Source organism: Capsella rubella, unplaced genomic scaffold (assembly GCF_000375325.1).
Source record: "Capsella rubella cultivar Monte Gargano unplaced genomic scaffold, Caprub1_0 scaffold_7, whole genome shotgun sequence".
Classification (NCBI taxonomy): Eukaryota; Viridiplantae; Streptophyta; class Magnoliopsida; order Brassicales; family Brassicaceae; genus Capsella; species Capsella rubella.
The window spans coordinates 13,391,567-13,412,796 of NW_006238917.1; the positions used below are offsets into that span (position 1 = coordinate 13,391,567).

At 36.8% G+C, this 21,230-nt stretch overlaps 2 protein-coding genes and 1 pseudogene across 3 annotated transcripts; 1 reads left to right on the forward strand and 2 right to left on the reverse strand.

Moving 5' to 3' along the window:
• Positions 1-2,577: 2,577 nt before the first annotated feature.
• On the reverse strand, positions 2,578-6,938 carry LOC111829444 (annotated as a pseudogene).
• Positions 6,939-14,488: 7,550 nt separating this feature from the next.
• LOC17878443 lies at positions 14,489-15,403 on the forward strand. The gene has a single exon (XM_006285507.2). It carries the CDS (start codon positions 14,616-14,618, stop codon positions 15,105-15,107), a length of 492 nt encoding a protein of 163 aa, XP_006285569.1. The 5' UTR covers positions 14,489-14,615; the 3' UTR covers positions 15,108-15,403.
• Positions 15,404-15,523: 120 nt separating this feature from the next.
• On the reverse strand, positions 15,524-17,244 carry LOC17880841 (peptidyl-prolyl cis-trans isomerase CYP28, chloroplastic). 2 transcript variants are annotated; one of them, XM_006284222.2, is made up of 3 exons: positions 16,562-17,244; positions 16,306-16,478; positions 15,524-16,008 (listed from the first exon to the last, which is right to left on the reverse strand). In XM_006284222.2, the coding sequence occupies exons 1-3, from the start codon at positions 17,211-17,213 to the stop codon at positions 16,000-16,002; spliced, it is 834 nt and encodes a 277-aa protein (XP_006284284.1). In that variant the 5' UTR covers positions 17,214-17,244; the 3' UTR covers positions 15,524-15,999. The 2 variants fall into 2 exon arrangements, with proteins under 2 accessions (XP_006284284.1, XP_023635400.1); XM_023779632.1 differs by lacking the exon at positions 15,524-16,008 and having other exon boundaries at positions 16,115-16,478.
• Between the last annotated feature and the right edge of the window lie 3,986 nt (positions 17,245-21,230).

Here is a 21,230-nt window from a genome sequence, read left to right on the forward strand (position 1 = left end):
GATAGAGTGCAAGTAACAGTACAAGTAGTAGCAAAAGTACAAAACATAAGTGCATCTTGTTAGACTGCAATGACTCTGGAGAAAGAGTTTCACATGGCCGAGTATCTTCAACTTATCCAACAGAGAAAGTCCATTTCGTTCCGTTAGGTCCCAATGCTAGCAAAGTCTGAGTAGAAGTTTCTAAGGTTGATAATGCAACAGTTTGTAGACCCAATTCAGAAGTTGAGTTCATATCAGATAAAATCATATTTATGTGAGAACAAGTATCAATCTTAACTTTGTTGTTTTGTTTTAGTACTTTCAGTATTGTGACAATCTATGGAGTAATGAACATCTATCTGCTAGTTTCTTTGTAATATAACTTGTGTGTTAGACATAATTTTTTTGCTTTGAAGTTAAATATTTCTACAAGTTCTTTCCCTTAACCAATTTACTATTGGGCCTTTAATAATGTTCAGGAAACAAACATATTTATTGGGCCTTACACTTGAAGTGAAAGAGGAAAACGGTTTTACACTTGTATAAAACAAACATATTTACACACTTTCGTATTTGACGATTCGTTTATCCTCTTTAATTCAGGATTCAACATATTTACAAATTCCCTTAGCCTCTGAAAGTTGAATCTTTCTCGCTAATCTCCCAATGGTAATTGACATGAATTCTTGATTTTTAGTTCAACTTTATGCTCTACTATGCTCTCTCTCGAAACATCCGCTAAAACCAAATTCAGTGTTGGTTTACGTTTTGATTCAGAATGGAAGCAAGGAAAGGCATAGTATGTGGACTCCCGGCAAAAGAAATCATACTAAAGATCCACCAACAGCAACCAGAAGAAGCACATGATGATCAAGGAAGTGATGTGGTGAAGCTCACACCAGTAGAATACCAAAGAAATATTGGATACTTTATACGGGTTGAGGAAGCTGAAGAAGATATCGAACCTGAGTTCTGAAGACTTGTCCAAAAATTAAAAACGAAGAACAAAGGCTTAGACACCAAAAACTCTACCCTGCAATGAAACGACTAAAACAGGAACAAGGAGACTTGTAGCATCCGTGTCCGGGTATTCTAGTCGAGCTTGTGATCGAGGATTGAGATCAATGCTCGAAGGATTATCGAAGGAAAAGCTATGGATCGAAGGTTTATCGATAGTGATCGATATTCATCGATGGAAATCAAGTGTACCGAGAAAATCTATGTAAGCTGAAGAGTTTATCGAGTGTTCCGTGTTTTTCGGAGAAAACTGACGGTTACTCGGTCCGAGCGTGATTTTCGGACAAGTGTGGTCGGTAGCCGACAGGTCTGGTCGAGAGTCCGACAATCTTGGTCGAGCAATTATCGATGTCCGAGATGATGCGTGTGAATTGTTCGAGAGAATTGGCGGGAACGGTTACTTTCTTGAGAAAACACGCGGATCTGAGTTAAGTGGCAGTTACTTGACGGTTTCTGAAGGAAGAATCGATTAAAAAGGAAGTTACTCGATATTCTTCGTCACTTATGTTATGTCTGCGAGAGAGTCTCGAGAAAAAGGGAGAAACGAGGAGATTTCTTCGAGAAAAGGTTGAGAGATGGTGATTGCGAGTCGAGTATGAGTGGTTATCGTCGAGAATGAAGATTCGTTGATGATCCTTATCGATCAACGAGCAGTTTATCGAGGATGTGGTTTCTGGGATCGACTAGGGTCGATAGAAGTTCATGTATGATGAAAGATCTGAGTTTCATCGAGAGTATTGAGCAGTTTATCGTTGACAAACAGATGGAGTATCGTCAAGAACAATTCTGGATGCCGAGTTCTAATAGAAATCTGTTGAGATCGGTCAGTTCTGCCTAACGGTTACTGGATACTGTCGTTGTAATCGTGATCAACTGGCGGTTATCGAGATCAAGTAGAAGTGTTCGAGATTCTGGGATGATCGGTTAGTTTTGTCGAGAAAACTGTTCGGAGATCGAAGGTCTTAACGATGAATATCGAGAGTTTGGTTCCGTGAGTGAGATTGAGGAGTGAAAGTACGGATCTGTATATGGATCAGGATTATGAGTCATGATCGAGAGTTCTGTCGAGTGTTGATTCATGATCGAGAGTTTGCGGTTCGATGATCCAAGAAGATCATGTCCGGATGTTCTGTTGGTCGAGGAGGGTCGATCATGTGTGTCTGTTGATCGAGAGATCAAAGGTTCTGATCGGAGTGGTGTTGATCTGATTAAGTGTTCTGTAAGTATGTTCGGTGTGATGTTGATTCCGGAAATCTCTCTTTGTACTTAGTCATGTGGGGATGGTTGGCTGAGTGACTATGTACCGATAGAGATGTTGGACGACTCATCGATGGCCGAGCGGTTATGGAAGCTGTTTCGGAAGCTGGAGCATTGGAGTATCGAGAAGACTCGTGGATTCGTGTGCATTGGTCGGACGAGGTTGTTCGATAAATGGCCAAGGTACGATTGAGTTAAGTTTAATTATGTCTGTTGTTGATTTTAATCCGCTGCGTAGGTTGTTCTAGTTATGTTGATAGCTAGAATCGGTCTGTTTTGGGAAGTTTGTGAAAGTTGAATCGTCGTCGGAAGTTTATCGGAATTTTAGTCTCCTGCGAGGTAGAAATTCTGTGTGTTTTGTGGTCGGAGGTCTAGTAGCGAGGACGGGGTGTTATAAGACTCCTCAAGAGGCAAGTCACATCGTTGAAACTAAGAGGCAGAAACTGACGGTTTTAGTTAATCTGCATATGAACTTTGGTTAAATTATCTATTTATATGGTTTAGTTTCAACTTTGTATTTTGGATTTGAAAAATGGTTTGTGAGGGTCTCCTCAAGTGTCTGAATGGTCCGATCAGACTGGCCGTCTGTCTGAGGATGGTAAGCCGTGCTCAAATGCACCTTAGTACCCATCTCCTTCTGGAAAGCCTTACAGAACGCCGAAGTGAACTTCGAATCCCGGTCTGACACAATACTGGCTGAACTCCATGAAATCTCACAATCTCCTGCACATTCTTCTTAGCTAAAATTGCAGCTCCATCAGTTTTCATGATAGCCAAAAAATGTGCAGACTTAGTCAAACGGTCCACAATGACCCAAATGGCATCGTTGAACCGAGACACTGGCAACCCAACCACGAAATCCATCGTGATCATGTTCTATTTCCACTCTGGAATAGGGAGACTCCTCAATAAACCACTCGGTACCTGATGCTCAGCCATCACTAGCTGACATACATCGCACTCAGAGACCCACTTAGCCACGTCCTTCTTCATCCCGACCCAATGATAGTACCTCTTCAGATCTCTGTACATCTTGGTCGCTCACGGATGAATAGAGAACCTGCTCGCATGAGCCTCACTCAAGATCTCTCGTCTCAACGCCTCATCCTTGGGCACACAAACCCGCTCATGCACAAGGATAGTACCATTGGCTGCAACCTGATACTCCGACCCAATATCCTTAGTGGCATTAAGCAACCCTGCATCCAACTCCTGAGCCGCTCGCACTCTGGTCAGAAGGTCTGATCGATTAGCTGCTTCTAACCCTAGTGGCTCCTAAGGAATAGCACACAACTACAAGGTGCTAAGTTCTCCCACCAAGGTCTCCATATCCTGCCGTCGAGCTGAAGCCGCCCGCTTCCTGCTTAGAGCATCTGCAACTAGATTAGCCTTACCGGGATGGTAAGCTATCTCCAGATCATAATCTGCGACAAACTCCATCCAGCGCATCTGCCTCAAGTTCAACTCAGGCTGCGTGAATATATACTTCAGACTCTTATGATCTGTAAACACCTGAACTTTCGCTTTATACAGATAAGATCTCCAAATCTTCGGAGCAAAGACCACCGCTGCCATCTCCAATCATGAGTAGGGTAGTTGCCCTCATGCTTCTGCAACTGCCGCGAAGCATATGCAATCACCTTACCTTGCTGCATCAACACACAATCCAACCCAACTCCCGAAGCATCCGTGTACAGCACATACGGCTCTCCCTGCTCCGGTAAAGCCAAAATCAGCGTACTCGTCAACATCTCCTTGAGCTGAGCAAAACCCTGCTCACACTCGGGAGTCCACAAAAAAGTAACATCCTTCCCTGTCAGCTTGGTCATCGGCTGAGCTGTGCTGGCAAAACCCTTCACAAACCGTCTGTAGTAACCCGCCAATCCCAAAAAACTCCGAATCTCTGTGGCATTCTGCGGTCTAAGCGAATCTCTGATAGCCTCGATCTTCTGTGGATCCAAAGAAACTCCCTCTGCAGACACGATATGACCCAGAAAACCCATCTCTCTCTGCCATAAACTGCACTTGCTAAGCTTAGCATACAGTTTCTGCTCCCGCAACTTCTCCAACACTGCCCTTAAGTGACCCTCGTGCTCCTCAGGACTCTTAGAATACACCATAATATCATCGATGAAGATGATAACGAACTCATCCAGAAACGCCTGGAACACACTGTTCATCAGCTTCATTAACACCGCTGGTGCATTAGTAAATCCAAAAGGCATCACCACGAACTCATAATGCCCATACCTCGTCCTGAACGCCGTCTTACAGATATCCGTCTCGTCGATAGGAATCTGATGGTACCCCGACGCCAAATCAATCTTAGAGAACCACGTAACTCCCCTCAATTGATCTAACAACTCGTCAATCCACGGCAAAGGATACTTGTTCTTCACCGTGACTCGGTTAAGTCCCCGGTAGTCAATACACAGCCGGAAACTCCCATCATTCTTCTTAACGAACAACACCGGTGCTCCCCACGATGAAACACTAGGACGGATTAAACCCTTATCTAGTAAATCCTCTGACTACTTCTTCAGCTCAGCCATCTCGGTTGGAGCAATCTGGTACGGAGCCTTAGACAACAGCGTCGTCCCAGGCTCAAACTCAATCGTGAAAAGATCAGACCGAGATGGTGGTAACCCTTTCAACGACTGAAACACATCCTCAAACTCCTGGACCACTCGGATCTTATCCACTGCTACCTCTCCGACCGTGTCTGACATCACAATCGTCGCCAAGTAGGCTTCCCGCCCCTTCCGGATCATCTTATCTGCATGTATTACTGAAATCACTAAACTCCCCGAAATCGGTCTCACCCCCTAGTAATACATCTTCGGTCCGGGCCGCTCGAAGTAGACTCTCCCCTGATGACAATCCAGATGAACTTTGTGCCGATCCAACCAATCTATGCCCAGAATTACATCATACAGCTCCATCGGACTATTGTACAGATCTGCCGGCATCGACTCTCCCGTAATATGTACATCCACACCACTAACACGTCCTGAATCACTAGCAACGCGCCAACTGCGACTCTAACGGCTCCAAAACAACCATTGGGATCTCCTCGGATGATACCACCCGCCGTGCACTCCGGGGTAACGAAGCTATTCGTAGCTCCATAATCGAACATAACGTGGGACAAGAACCCGCCCACCAACAAGGTCCCTACACAAATCCTTTTCACTAAGACCGCCATCATAAAATCACAGGAAAACAACACGAATTCTAAAACCACATAAGGAAAAAGACTGACCTTAGAATTAAACCTGTGATCGGCTTTCCAGTGCTTGGCTCTCCCGTCTCCACGGTCGTGTACCCCCGCGATCCCTTAATCTGTGCCACCGGCGGTGCTCCCAACTGAGCCAAAGACTGCCCTCCCAGCTGCAATCCTTGCTGCACCCAATGCTGCACCACTGGATGTATCACCTGCTGCACCGCTGCTACCGCCATCTGCTGCAACTTAGGACAGCTCGTCTTGATGTGCCCCTTCTCCCGGCAGTGGTAACAGACTCGGGTATCCACCCACGGCTCGCCCTTCTTCGGACAGCTCGCCACCCTGTGATCCGTGCTCCCGCACCTGAATCACCTCCGATCACTCTGACTCGCCCTGGAAGTGTCATCCCACTTCCTCTTATGCCCCTAAGCAGGTTTGCCACCTCTGCTCGGAACCGCCTGCGGTTGGGTCTTTTTCGGCTGCACCGACGGAATAGGAATCACCCCGTGACTCCTCAACTTGTCCTCGATCCCCGCCGCCACCTCAACCAGCTCCACACGCGATGCATAAGCCCGCACCTTGCACCGCAACCTTATTTCAGGACTGAGACCCTTTATGAACCGACGCACATGCATCTGCTCAGGATCTCCCCCACGCCCCGAGTACACCAAGAGTCGGCTGAACTCCGAGTCGTACTCCCACACCGACCGCTCGCCCTGAGTAAACTCCAAGAACTGCGACTCCATCCGGTCCAGTGCCTCCATCGGGAAATACTTGGCATTAAACTCTGCCAAGAAATCTCCCCATACCGCCAATCCCTGCTCCCTCTTGACCAGCACACTCCGCCATCACAAATGTGCATCACCAGCCAAGTAGTGGGCCGCTAGGTCCACCCGATACGCCTCCGGGCACCTCATCGACTGGAAATACCGCTCCAATCACACATGCCACTCATCCGCTACAGCCGGGTCGGAGCCTCCGAAAAACAAAGACATCCCGAACCGCTGCAGCTGCTCCAACATCCGCAGGTAGTATGGCTGCTTGACTACCGCACCTACCCCTACGGGCTGTACAACCCCGACAACGGGCTGCACACCAGGCCCAACAGGAGCATGCACCTCAGGCCCAACAGGAGCATGCACCAGCGGTACCGTACCCGGTAACCGCTCCAAGAGCTGCGTCAGCAGATCCGCAAGTCGATCATTCTGACCCTGGGCTCCACCTGCTGGAACACCCCCAACCGGGTTTCCAACCACACTAGTACCGCTCCCGTACGAACCGGCTCCCACGGCACTCACATTCTGACCACCCAAGGGTCCCTCTTGATGCGACTGGGACACGCTAGAAATATCGGCCGTAGCCCTCCGGTCCACACTCGTATCGCTACCGAGGCAACACCACGCCCTCTACTGCGACCACGCCCACGACCACGACCACGACCAACAGCTCCACCTCTAACCATCTACATCACAACAGAAGCCTAAGAACACCAAACAAAAACACCAAACCACACAACTTACCGTGGAATCTCATTGAAGGCTCGAGAGGAAGATCTAGGTCTCCATGCTCACACAATTGATTAAACACATAAATCAATCAGCATGCAATCCACATCATCATTCCTCATCAACAAAATTCACACATCATATCAGAATGGAAGCAAGGAAAGGCATAGTATGTGGACTCCCTGCAAAAGAAATCATACTAAAGATCCACCAACAGCAACCAGAAGAAGCACATGATGATCAAGGAAGTGAAGTGGTGAAGCTCACACCAGTAGAATACCAAAGAAATATTGGATACTTCATACGGGTTGAGGAAGATGAAGAAGATATCGAACCTGAGTTCCGAAGACTTGTCCAAAACCTCAAAAACGAAGAACAAAGGCTTAGACACCAAAAACTCTCCGCTGCAATGAAACGACCAAAACAGGAACAAGGAGACTCCTCAAGAGGCAAGTCGCATCGTCGAAACTAAGAGGCAGAAACTGAAGGTGTTAGTTAATCTACATATGAACTTTGGTTAAATTATCTATTTGTATGGTTTAGTTTCAACTTTGTATTTTGGATTTGAAAAATGGTTTGTAAACTTCAAGTGAGGGTCTTTTATAATAATATGAACAGTGAATAATATTTAATTTATAATTATTCTTTTTAAATTACATGCATTGAAATTTTGTTTTTAAAATATGGTCTAAATTTAATTTAATTATGGTCTAATAAAATCAAAATATGTAATCGACAAACCGAATTAAATAACATTTGCATATTGCTATGATGACATTTATGATTGCTACGTTTGACATATACATGACATTTCCAAAACTCTATGTTAAAAGAATACATTGCATAACACAAACGCTATATTAAAAGCATATACCATAGCATCAGCCAAAACCGCTATCGAAAGTCTAAGACTTTCTATCGCGGTCGATGATATAGCATTTAACAAAACGCTATCGTATTGATAAATAGCGTTTTCTACACACAATTAATACGCAATTTTCCTGTAGTGAACCAAACATGTTATGAAACCGTATAACATGTAATGAAAATACACATAAACTGTTATTACCTGAAAGAACCCATCCTGTTTTTCTTTTTTTTTAAACATGCAAACCGTATTAACCCATTTAATTCAAACTAGTTAACCAGCTAAACCATGCAATCTCACTAAAACATACCATTCAAGGTAACCAGCGGAAGACTTAATAAAGATCCAATTAAAACAATTTCATTAAAACAACAAGTTCAACCAACATTATTCCAGAAACATAATCGTCCTAACATGCTTCTAAATTCCATTCTAACACCCTAACAAATCCCACAATAATCTAAGACACCAATGAGCGCCTAGATCATCCTCATCTCCTCGCCATGATTCCACGGATCACACTTTAGCTTTACATGCATCACAGAAAGAGATGCATAAGTATTTCATAAATACTTAGTGAGGCAATCATCCCACCACTGGCTATACACACAAGCACATTCAACCATTATCCAAAGAAAAGAACCAAACAACCAATAAAATATAAACCAGAATCGCTTCTGACTATCGGTGTCGATCGACACCCTCCACTAGTGTCGATCGACACTCGCTGTCGACCCTCGCGGTCGACACCGGCCTCGACACTCCGTTTGCGAGTCATAGCTATCCTCGCGGAACAAAACATTGGTGTCGAGCGACACCCACCACTGGTGTCGATCGACACCGACGCTCTGCAGTCGCTCCAACTAACGTTTCTCGCTGGATCTCCTCACCAAATCACCATCATGATATGAGCGAGTCTCCAAGGGGTTCCACAGGCATCAATCATCATATAAACATCCAAACAAGCAAAGAAATTAATCAAACAATCATCAAAACACCTAAAACAATGATCAAACATGCTTAGATAAGCGTTGGTCATGCACTCACCTTTTACAAGAAAGAACAACAACGAAAAAGGGAAGAACAAGGAAGGATCGGCCTCCTCTAACACCACACAGCACGGATCTAGCCTCTACTAGCCTTAAACCACCAAGAACAAGCCTCAAACTCACAAAACACTCACTCAAAGGCACCAAAAGATCAACTCACACTCTCTGCTCTTTGTTAACTTCTAAAAGCGGCTACCAAAGAGCTAAACACGACCTTCTTCTCTTTTAAAGTGACCTAGGGTTAAACCCTAACCAACCTCAATCAAAATGCAATTAAAAATCGAACCAACCAAACCGAACAATTACTGGTGTCGAGCGACACCCCTCAGTGGTGTCGATCGACACCACCCCAAAACGGAACACGGGCGTTACATTACCTTTGTGAGAATGAGAAATAGCTGAACGTTTGGCAATCCAGACCATGGCCAGTCTTCTCAGTCTCTCCAACAAGACCCTATCTTATATAAAGCCCGACACCATCTCTTTGGTTTTGACTTCATAACATCATCATACACACGAGTGTCATATGCATTAATGCGCTCCAATATCTCCTCAAACTCTCTTGCATTATAGCTCCATGCCATATGCCAGAGCAGTGGCTTCATTTGTTTCTTAGAAGGATAATTCTTTTTCAAGTTCCCAGAGATGTGTCTAACACACATTCTATCCTCAACCTTAGGTAACTCTAACTCCACTGATTTCATTTAGATCAAGGTCAGCCTTCAATCTCTTCACAAACCACAACCAATTCTTTGTGTTCTCAACCTGAACAACACTTCATGCTATGGGATAGATGGAGTTGTCTGCATCTCTTCCCAATGCAACTAGCAATTGTCCCTTGATCTTTGACTTTAAGAAGCAGCCATCAACTCCTGTTAATGGACGACAAGTCTGTTTCCAATTTTTCTAAGGGCATCAAAACAAACATAGAATCGATTAAACAAGTCTAACCAACATCATCCTTGGTTGTATCAACCTGCACTATAGATCCTGGATTTGTTTCCAAGATCTCAGCTGCAATATCCTTGAGTCCTGTAAACTGGAGATCATACTCATACTCTATCCATGCCAAAGCCTTTCTCCTAGCAGCTTGACATTGTGGCCTAGTTGCTGAGATCTTCCACCTTTCCATGATAATTTGTTCAATCTTCAAAGGCATGTAATACTCTGGCTCCTCCATAATCTTATCAAGAAAAATTCTAGCTATGACCGGGACCTTAAACATCTCACACTCTCCATTAGCAGTACATCAAAGCTTATCAATGTATTTTTTAATCTTCCACATTGATGCATTTGGAAGAGATGCAACATAAACTTGCTATTCACATTTTCCCTTTTCCCCAACACATCTAAACCCAAGCTTATCTTTGTCATACATTTACTGCTTCAAATTGTAACATGTGTGCAGTGCATAGTCCAACACACACGCCTTGAATGTGATTCCATTGTAGAACAATTGGCCTTCCCACATCGTTCCATCACCACGTCTGATGCCAGTAAACACTCTATCTGGATCACCACGGCGACCTTCTTCCTTGTCGTCACTTTCTGGGTAAGAATCGTAACGAATGGACTCTTCCGCATCTATAAAATCTTGAGCAAGCTTGTCGATGTGGAACTTGTCTCGATCTTCCGCTACTTTTGATTAGGGGAAATCACAATTTAGGGTTCGTTGGGAAAGAGAGGAAGATGAAATTGGGTTAAATCGATTTTAGGGTTTTTTTTATTTATTTGGTTGGGTTGTAATTGTTAATCGGATTGTAATTGGGTTGGAATCGGATTTAAGCTGGTCAATAACTTCAATCATTGGTTAAGCGAAATAGTAAACCAATTTAATCTGAATCAATGGATAATTAGATGAGAACGTTTCTTCAGTGGAGATTTAGGAATAAAACTATAAATTCCGGGAGGTAGAGCCCGCGATGCATAATTGGCAAGGCATTTGGGACGAAGGAAAAGTTCTGGCTCTATCTGGTACGATTCCATAGTCTCATGGGGAAATATGTTGTTTTAAGATGGCTTTATTTTTCTTATTATAAAAGACAAAAAAATGGGAATTTTTAAATCTTTTGAAGATTGCACCAAGTCTCATGTCAAGCATGTTTTGGGAAACAAAGCCATGCTAGAGTCATAGAGTCATAGTAAAATCTACTATAGGATTTTTGGTTTTAGCAAATTGTTCAAATCATTAATCTGTTACCTAAAATATTTAATAATTTTTAAAAAAAAAAAATGTCATTCTTTGTTTAAAAATTAAACTTTTGATTCTTTTTCATCTTTGTTTGTTTTAGTTTTAATATTTTTGAATTATAAAAAATGTCATTTTTAATTCGCATATATTGTGATCTGAATTTTAAAAGACAGACATATATTGCTCTTCTTGATATATAAAAATGTGTGTTCAATTTTCCTCATAAGCTAATTGTTTAGATGATGATTCAAAGTCATATTATATATAAGATCAAAATTAATATAAATTCGAATGACCCGGAATCTTCAATTAATAAGCATCCAAATTTAAAATTTGTAAATGATTAGTTCGGTTTTTAACTTTTTAATTTTTCCGTATCTAGTAAACTTTAAACTTCTAAAAAGTTTAGAATATTATAATTGATATATCTAAACTAAATACAAAGTATAAAATTATGAATATTTAAACATATTAAAATTTGAAACTAACACAAACGAGTTATATTGCATGACGGGTTGTATGATGGGACGTGTTTGAATCGATATTACTAAAAATAAAATATTACGAGTTAAATATTTATGTTTAACATCTTTAACAATACCAATATAAGATATGTCGAATAAACTGATTGCTTTAAGATTGTGTATAATAAACTGATTTATTTAAGATTGGTATACACAATCTTAATAGTTATTTATCAAATAACTCTAATAAAATCAGTAAACTGAAAATAAATATAAATTTAAAGGTAAATAAATAAAAGTTTACCATGCACTGTGTTGTGGGTTAAAATCTAATATTTAATGTAAAAGCAAAGACAAAAAAAATGAGAATGTATTCAGAATATGTAATTAGAAAGTATGTGGGGAATGTATTACAGGCTGTATATTGCTTGGGAGAAGAGGGTTGCATGGCTAGAGGTGCAGGTTAATTTGAAGATGGTGGTTGGTTTTTTTTTAGAAAGGGATTAGTGAGACTAATCTTTTATCTTTCCTGGTACGGTTATGCCATAACTTTATATCTAGGGATTGGAATGTTCGGGTTTCTCACGTGTATCGAAAAGCTAATCATCTCGTGGATTGTAATTGAGTTTTCTTTTTAACTCTGTTACCTAAAAAAAGAGGTATGTGGGTCATTACACACTAAAAATGAATGCCAATGGCCTAATAGCAAGAACTTTGTTTACTAATCCACTACTATTTTTTCTCAAGCCCGTATAATTTTTATTTTGTCCTTCAAGTGTTTTCACTCTTCACATTTTTTTCAATTATTGGCTCTGATTGGTAATGATGCATAATCGCATAATGGTGTAAACTGCAGAATGAAAATTCACAGAATGAAAACTTGCAGATCAAAAATCACAGCATGAAATTATTTAAAAAAATATATTGATTGAATATATTCTGCAAAATGAACGAAATATAATATCATATCTATCTTAACATTTTTGAAGTACATTTTGTACTAAAATCTATTTTGGATTATAACCTTTTTATTTTTTATTATTTGCATAATCAAACATTTGCCATTTAAATAAATAACAAAATATAAAGGTAAATTTTGTAATTAACTCACAAGCTAATCGCATAAATGGAACAAATATTTATTATATCAAAAGAAACTCCTAAAATCTCTCTCTAATAAATTGAATCTCTCTCCAATATATTTATATAATCTTATTTGTTTTAATTTGTATTATTACATAAAAATATTTATAACAAAAATATAAACTTTTTCCACACATTGTGCAATTTATTTTTTGAAAAGAGACGTATATAACTCAATCAATAAAGGAAAAAATATATATACAACGTCTACATAAGGTAGAATATTTTAGATAATAGTTCAAAATCATTATAAATAGGATTAGTATGTTCACAACTACAAATGAGCATGAACTTTGATTTCTCAGGTATCCAAATTAAAAAAATTGATTCAGTTTAATCCGGTTCCTTATTTGAGAAAAATAAATTTGTTCTAAAGTTTCAAAATATTATAAATTTTTTTTTTTTTCAAAAATAGTATAAATATTAAAACTTTTAAAAGCTGTAAATTATAATATTTAATTTTAATTTTATTGCATATTTAAAATATCAAAAAATTAATGGGGAATTTCAAAAAATACCCCTTTTCCAATACCACTTTTTAAAAATACCCCTCTTTCTAATTTTATCAAAAAGTCACTATAAGTTTAAAAATTTATCAAAAAAATATGTGTAAGCTTATATTTATAGACACAAATTATCTTAATAAGTGTGTAAATTTACATATATATTTCATAAATACCGTATAAATACATTTTAAAAACCTTTTAAAAACCATATAAAAACCTTATAAAAACTTTGTAAACCTTTTAAAAACCTTATAAAAACCTTATAAATGCCATTTAGAACCTTTTAAAACCTTGTAAATATTTGGATTTAGTCTCCATGTAATAATAATGATCTTGATATACCTTATCAACCATATAAAAGTTTATAATTTTTCATATTTGAAAAGGGGTATTTTTGAAAATGGATAGAAAAGAGAGGTATTTTAAAAAATGGGTACACCAAAAGGGGCATTTTTCAAACAATTTCAAAAATTAAACTCTACAAATTTAAAGTATTATTAATATTTTAACTCTAAAAATATTTAAAATATAATAATCTTGTACATAAATATGATTGAACGGGTTTGAATTTACATAAATATGATTATTGTTTTTTTACGGGTTGTCTCTATTTAAAATCTTTTACGGGTTAAGTTTATAATTTTTTTATTTACAATAAAATCGTCACGCGGTGTATCGCGGGTTGACCACATATATCTATGAATCTACTTATAATACAAATTCATAAAATTATATAAAATTAAAATGATATACACACATATAAAGTTAGACTATATAAACCAACTACGAAAATAATCAACCAAACAAATATATTAAATTATGGATTTATGGTGTAGCACGAAGTAAATCCTAGTTACTAATTTACAATTATATCTAATAGTATTTGCATAATGACTTTTTACATGTACTTTTTAGGCAGAAACAAAAAATCTTGCGTTTTTGCGTTTTTTAATGCGATTATACAAATTTTTTCGGTTGACAAAGTTTTTGGATAATCGCATTAGAAAACGCCAATATGCCATTATGTTTATTACCAATCGGAGCCTTTCTATCATAGCATTCATTTACCTTTAATAACCTTAACCAATTTGGTAAATCACTATAAATAATAATTTCTTACCCTAAATAATAACTTTCGCTTGATCACCACCAAGTCAAAAATAAACCCCATTTTTTATTTGGAAATTTAAAATATTCCTAAAATAGTATATTATCAACTTCTCCTCCGAAGTTTGGGTTTTAACAGTTCATTTCAAAAACCAAAAACAAAAAAAACTAGCCAAATATTTTGCGATCACTGTTTTGTTTAGTTTTTGTTTTGTTTCTTTTCTTCCGATTTGCATTCTTGTTTATTCATTCTCCTTGATTAGAACAAAACAACAAACTTCTCAAAACATTGGTTCTGCTGTAGAAATGGGGAGTGAATCAATGAGCCACTTGTCTCTCAAAAAGAAACTCAAATCAAGGTTTTGCATGGCCGGATGTTTTCGTACGTCGAATCACCACCACCACGACGTCCCCGACGACCGGCCTTCCTCTCCAACGAGTCCCTCAGCCGCCACGGATAAAACTACTCAAAGCCCTCGTGGTGGTGGAATCAAGACCAAATCTCCACGACTCAACCGGACGTTGTCCAAGTCGCAAGAAAAGTGTCGGAGTTTTATCCATCGGATGGGTGGTGGAGTAAGCGGCGTTGGTGGCCATGGGAAGCACGTCCGACGCCATACTACAGACTTTCATTATGATCCGTCGAGCTATGCGCTTAACTTTGATAAAGGAGATGAGGATGACAATATCGACCGCTTCCCTCTCCGCAACTTCTCGGCTAGGCTGCCTCGTTCGCCGCCTTCTTCGGCTAAGGCCGGGACGGAGTCTTCTTTTACGGTTCATAACCTTTTGCGGTGATGATTGAATCTTATGTTTCAGTCTAGCTAATAATAATTTAGCAATTGTAAATACTTCAAAACTTCATTTGCAAAACAAAAAAAAATTGTTGTTGATATAATAATAGTTGGATAGCATTTTACTACTTGACATGCGCATGCCAAAGTTGTTTCAATTTTCTTGTTCAACATGTCACAATGAACCCTTGTTCTTGAATAGACAATGTACATTATCCTCGAATGTGTAGGTTCAACATTTCATAATGAACCCTTATCAATGAATTGGAAAGAGAATGGTACGATAAAGTTTGCTAAGACTCTGTGCATGCCAAAATAAGTTGAAAAGAAGCATATCATTTGTCCAAAAGACTTTAACTCTCGAGTTTAAAACCTAGATTGCGGGTGAAATGCGATAATACTTAAAAAAAAGATTGGAGAGCCGAAACAATTTAATCCAACAGTGATCGATCGACAAAAGTGTAACCGAACAATCTTGTGTGTCTTCCCTGCAATCTTGTGGCTAGCCTACACTTACCACGGCTTAGCAATACATTTACAATCTGCTAGTAGCCTGCAATCTTGTGGCTAACCTACACACACGGCTTAGCAATACATTCACAATCTGCTAGTAGACTATGTAAGCTCTGCAACCCCCACGGAACATTGTTGCCCTCATAGCAACCAGTTTCGATTCTGTTTGTCTCACAAATACTATGGATTCTACTTCATCTGACTTTAGTAGTTTATAATGGTTTGATTTTGGAGCTCTAACACTTCTGTTTCATACTCTCATGTCTCCTCCTTCACACACTTATCCTTCACTCACTAAACAAACACCTGAATCGGTTTCTCCTATCCTCATTGAACTGAACCATTGAATATGTTGGCTTGAAAATCCAAACCCCAAACAGGATTTACTCAAACTGCAAACAACAAACACATTCTTTGTACAACCTCATTTACTTCATCGAGTTCTCAAACAACCATAACCTCATTGTTATATTAATCTTTAGCAAGCAGCAAAAAGACTTGACTAGAACGGTATGGTTATTAACCACATATATTATATACTTAAGGCAGAGCTTAATTAAGAGAATAGAAGAAGCTAACAAGAATCATAGATTGTATAGAGAGTGAGTACTATAAACACAACTTGACACACACATTATGTAATATACACAAATTTAAGGCAGAGTTGGAGAGAGTGAAGGATTAGTAACCTTAAGCTCTCCACAGCCACTAATGTAAACCGTCTTAAGAGGTCTATTCCACAACGATCTTGCGTTTTGAGCTCTCTCGTCTCCAAGAAACTCCGCAAAATCGTTAAACTGTTTAATATTCTCCGAAGGCTTATACGTCGGAATCGAAGATATACTCGTCACCACATCTAACCCTGCAAGAGAGACAAACTTCCCCAAATTTCACAACCCAATTTCTTAACATTTCAATCAAAATGTACTTAGAAAAACTAGCTACCTTCAAGCACAGTTCCGAATACAATGTTACCACCGTCGAGCTGCGGAGACGGTCCAGGACCAGTAGTGATTAAGAATTCAACATTTCTATAATCAGGATCGAGTCTAGTTTCATCATCATCATCATTCTCAGATAAACAAAGAGAGACAACACCAGCACGACTATGTGGGAGCAAAAAAGACTTAGAATTAACAACGTCAGTGTTCCGAGGGAGATCTCTAAGTAAAAACCCAACCTCAGCCGTATCTCGCCGTCCTCCGCCTTGTCTTCCGGCGAGAAAGTACTGACCAGGGAAGATTTTGTGAACAGGAGTGTTTTTGTAAGATGTAGAAGAAGAGGTACACATACGTTTGAAAGTGGAGACGGTATTAGGGACGTGACGGCCGTATAATCCGAGAACGACGCGGCCGAGAGGAGTTGAATCGGAGCAAGGAGTGGTGGAGGAGAGTGTGGCGGAGGGATCTGAGCGGAAGTAGGTGGGACAGAGGGAGAAGTCGAGGAAGACGCGATCGGTGATTGTGATGTCGGGGGAAGGTGGTTTAGGTTGTGGTTGTTGCGGTGGTGGTGGTGGAGATACGGTGGTGATGGTGGTGGAGAGGAGGAGGTTACGGCGGGAGAGAATCGGAGGGATGAAAATGGATGATGATGCCATGTTGGGATGATGGATGATTACAAAATCTCTCTCTCTCTCTACTCTTTAGTTAGTCTATGTTCTACGGTGCCGTTTTAGCTAAACTCTGATGGGCCGTTAACGGGTTTATTTGGTTGGGCCTGAGTTTTACCGACAACGCTATCTTTCTTAGAAAAGAAAAGAAAAATAAATGAGTATATTAAATACGGTTGGGCAAAATATCCGAAAGCGGAAATTCGAACTGAATCCGATCCAAACACTAAAATAATATTTGAGCGTGTTTCAAACCAATTTTAAATTCGAAAAACCGAACCAGAAACTGAAACCAAATGTGTACTAGAAATAATATAATTACATATATAAAATATTAGTTATGTTTAGATTTTCTTTTTTAACATCTGAATTTTATTAGATTAGAAAGGTTATACATAATGTAATATACAAGAAGGAGGAACATTAAAAGAAAGATATAGTGAAGACATAGAATTAAAAGGCTGATAAATTATGTTTATATTTATTTAATCCAATTATCTATTATTATGATTATTTGTGAATCCAAAAATATTAGTTATTTTAAGATAAAAATAATTAAAATATCTAAAAACAAATCTATACTATATAAAAATTCTTCGTTATTTTGTCAAAATTTAGCCAATTTTTAAGTTTTTTCTAACATTTTAGGTATCCAAACTCGATCCCAATCCAAAAATATAAAATACCAGAATGAGTTTTAAGCCTTGATTGGTTACGTTTGTAGCTTTAGATTGTTGTCTGTAGATTAGAGCTGGGTAATTTTTGGTTGTGACTGTAGATTTTATTGTTTTAGTATTTTGGTTCTAGGAATTAATTTTTTGGAAAGCTTAAATATATGTGCTTTAGGAAAAATGATTTTGTACAGCCAAAAAAATAATTAAGAAAATATTTTGGCAATTAGAAAAATGAAATACTAAATTTATAAAGTTTGGTCGATATAGGTTTATAGATTTAGACCAAAATATAGTTGTGGAAAGTTTTTAAACCAACAAGTCAGCAACCAATCAAAGCCTTATACTCCTAAACCTAATGCCCACGTAATTTCTCAAGAGAAACGTAATATTGTATCTTAACTTTTGTGGTTATCTATACTATTAATTGGGAAGGACAACTTAAAGCCAAACACCCCCAATTTTTAAAAAAAAATTCATGAAAATAAAATCAGTTGCCAAACAGAATTAATGACAGCAAAAAAAAACAAAAACAAAAACAAAAACAATCTATATTTATGGAAATCATAATAATCTTTTACCATAAAAAGTGGACAATTAAATTCAAAATTAAATATATGTAAACATATCTATTTTGAATATACATAAAAATATTTAGTATTAATTTAATATTTTAATATAATTTCGAAATTAATAATTTATATAGAATGAAATCTAATAAAACAAAATCATCATATCTCTATATTAGTAAAAGAGAAGTACAAAATAGAATACGGGTCGGGTCAAAATAAAAAAGTTAACCCGATTTCAACAATTGGATACTTCAAAAGTGGATATTAAATTGGGTTTGGATACATACATCGGATACTTTCTATATCTAATTTTAGGATTATATTATTTCCATAACTAATTAGAGAATTTCCAAATATTTCTCTAACTAATTTAATATAATCTATTAAAATAATTATTATTCTTCTTTCACTTTTATTTGATCTTATTTTTAATTTATGATATTATACTATATAATATAAATATTTAATAATAATTTAACTTTTTTTGCATATACTGCAATTTGAATTTTTTGAAACGGATATATAATACTCAACTACACTCGGTTAAATATTTTGGACAATGGTTTAAAATCATTATAAGTATGACTAATATTAAAACCATTGTTACATGAGCATATTTAAATTTTTTAAAAGTTTCAAAATATTATGATTAAGAGGTTCAAATATATATAAACTTTAGAATTTATAATATGGAATTTTTTTTAAGAAATAAATGTAATTTTGGAGACATAATTTTAATTGATAAAATATATTATATATCAAACTATTTAAAATTTATATTGTTCACGGGTAGTTTGTTAAATCACAATTATAATGATAAAGCGAATTATGAATATTTTTTTTTACAAAATGAATTCTTTTACGGGTTGGTCCTTCAAAAAAATTATTGTAAATATGTAATTTTACATATATTCCTACTTCTACTACAAAATGGTCAAAATGAATATTTTATCGACAAATATTATTTCGTGCTGTTAAATTTTTACCGTGTTTTTAATTGTATCAAAACTCAATATATAATTATTTACTCACTTTTTCCTTTATTATTTTATTTAAAATGTAACATATTTTAATCCGTTAAAGGTTATATATATATATGTAAATATTTCCCCCGCGCTGTAGCGCGGGTCGGAACCTAGTATCTAAATAAACAAAGATAAAATTTTTTTAGAAAAATAAAAAGATAAAAAATATGTTAGCATATGAAATAATCAACTAATCAAATTCTATATAGTATATATACATAATTGATCATATCATCAAATTTTAAAAAATTATGTAATTTTAAAATATAAATAAAATTTAAATAAATAAATAATTAAATATTTGTTTGCTAAAATCATGCGAATAAACATTCTAAATCACATAAATTTCTTATTTTCACATATTAAAGGGGGAATTTCAAAAATACCCCTTTTCCAATACCACTTTTTAAAAATACTCCTCTTTCTAATTTTATCAAAAACTCACAATAAAATTTGAAATTTATCAGAAAAATATGTATAAACTTATATTTATAGACACAAATTATATTTACATGTGTGTAAATTTATATATATATTTCATAAGTACCGTATAAATACCTTTTAAAAATCACTAGTGATGGACCCGCACGTACGTGTGGGGTTATTTTTACAAAATTACGATTTTTTATGTAGAAGCTATTTTGGTAAAATTTTGTTTTATGAGTTTATTTGATAAACTATATATAGACATATAGTTGTAAAATATAGATATTGTATTACATAATAAAATTTTAAAATTGTAATTTTAAAATAATTTAAATGAAGATAATAAGTGATATTACATGTTTATTTTTTTATTTAATCAAAACATTTCTAACTGCTTGCTTAGAGATGTTAAATCGGATTTGGGTTTGGCTTTAGTTTGAATTGTTTTATGTGTAGTTTAGAATTGAAAACCTGTCATGTCCCTTTCTGTCTCGTCCTGACCCGTCCCGTCCCGTTCCGTCTTCTATCTGTCATAAAATTTCTGTCCCGTAATCGTTTGTTTTTAAAACATAATCATTTGCCAATGTTTATTATAAGAAACTTGGTAAAAGATTTAGACAGGATACCCGTATTACTCGTTTAAATATTCCTTGTTCGATTTTTAATTTTATTGATCTTTCAGTTTCATCTTTATTTCTCGTTACTTTCTTCAATTCAAAGATTCATGTTTTAGCCTTTTTGTTTTCTAAAGATTTAGGTATTTCTATTTTTTTTAATACATGGATTTATTGTAGTTTTGTTATCCGAAGTATATGTTATCTTCTTGTACCTGTCATTTCATGTCCAAATATTTGAAATAAATAGGAAAGTGTAAATTAAACTTACCAATTTAAATTACATGTCCCCGTATCGTACTCGTAGTTTTATATTTGAAAGTTGAAAGTGAATTTAACTCTATGACCGTGTCTCATAACAATTATATCTAATCATGTTTTTTTTTTTATGAGAAATAATTCAGATAATGTTTGTTTTCGAATTATATGTTCCCGTATCGTATCCATTCCTATAAGTTTATATATTTTTTAAATAAATAACACAATTTACATGTAACTAAATATAATTTTAATATATGTAAAATTTCATATAATCGTCCAAAAGTAGATATTTATACGTCCCAAAGTTCAATTTTGTTCAATATTTTGAGATTTTGAGAATTAAATATAACTACCAATTTTTTTTATTTCAACCGGTTATCCAAAACTTATATATCATCTGCTGCTTAGCTCGTGGGGCCATCTTGTACGTATATGT